Source organism: Melanaphis sacchari, unplaced genomic scaffold (assembly GCF_002803265.2).
Source record: "Melanaphis sacchari strain LSU unplaced genomic scaffold, SCAv2.0 Contig43_pilon_pilon, whole genome shotgun sequence".
Lineage (NCBI taxonomy): Eukaryota > Metazoa > Arthropoda > Insecta > Hemiptera > Aphididae > Melanaphis > Melanaphis sacchari.
The window spans coordinates 1,186,555-1,187,560 of NW_020271284.1; the positions used below are offsets into that span (position 1 = coordinate 1,186,555).

At 44.4% G+C, this 1,006-nt stretch overlaps 2 protein-coding genes across 3 annotated transcripts in view; one reads left to right on the forward strand and one right to left on the reverse strand.

Annotated features, from left to right (window-relative positions):
• Nucleotides 1-1,006, reverse strand: part of LOC112597705 (neurobeachin-like protein 1) — a 109,791-nt gene that overhangs the window by 94,554 nt on the left and 14,231 nt on the right. The gene's annotated exons all lie outside the window — the stretch shown is intronic.
• LOC112597706 (pro-resilin-like) overlaps nt 1-1,006 on the forward strand; it is a 12,123-nt gene that overhangs the window by 9,861 nt on the left and 1,256 nt on the right. Inside the window, exon 2 of the mRNA XM_025343875.1 lies at nt 13-909. Coding sequence (XP_025199660.1) covers nt 72-909 — 838 coding nt within the window. The 5' untranslated portion in view covers nt 13-71. The remainder of the gene's footprint in view (nt 1-12; nt 910-1,006) is intronic.

Below are 1,006 nucleotides of genomic sequence, written 5' to 3' on the forward strand. Positions count from 1 at the left end.
AAGTCTATACAGTTATTTTTTTTTTTTCTTAATCGGATTATTACCTATTCTAGGTTAGAACAAACAACAACATGATGGCTAAACGGATTGCTCAAACAATATTATTACTGACTACTTTAATAAGTTTCTATAACATAGTAAAAGCCGAAGAAAAGTCACTTGTTAGAATACGAAGAGAACCCCCTTCAAAGTATGGACCACCAAAGCCATCAAGACCCAGGCCTGTTTATGGGCCACCAAAATCTAATAGTTGGTCTAAACCAGTTTATGGTCCACCACCAAAACCTAAATATGGACCTCCGCCAAAATCGAAATACGGTCCACCAAAACCAAATTATGGACCTCCAAAACCCGTATACGGACCACCAAAACCCGTATACGGACCACCAAAACCCGTATACGGACCACCACCAAAGCCAAAATATGGACCTCCTAAACCAGTATATGGCCCTCCATCAAAACCAACGCAATCTTATGGACCACCATCAGGAGGAGGATTTAAACCTTCTACTTCATATGGAGCTCCGCCATCATCTTCATATGGAGCACCACCTTCATCATCATATGGGGCACCACCATCATCGTCATATGGGGCACCACCGTCATCATCATATGGAGCACCACCGTCGTCATCATATGGAGCACCACCATCATCATCATATGGAGCACCACCGTCATCATCATATGGAGCACCACCATCATCGTCATATGGAGCACCACCGTCATCTTCTTATGGAGCACCGTCGCAAAGTCAATCACCTTCATATGGATCATCTTCTTTAAAAGTTTTCCCTTCTTTAACATATGATGCTCCAATGCTACCTTCTTCTTATGGTGCACCACCTCCACCATCGTCATCATACGGTACACCACCACAACCATCTTCTTCATATGGTGCACCATCACAACCATCATCATCATACGGAGCGCCGTCACGACCGTCATCATCATACGGTGCACCACAACAACCATCATCGTCATACGGAGCGCCGTCACGACCGTCATC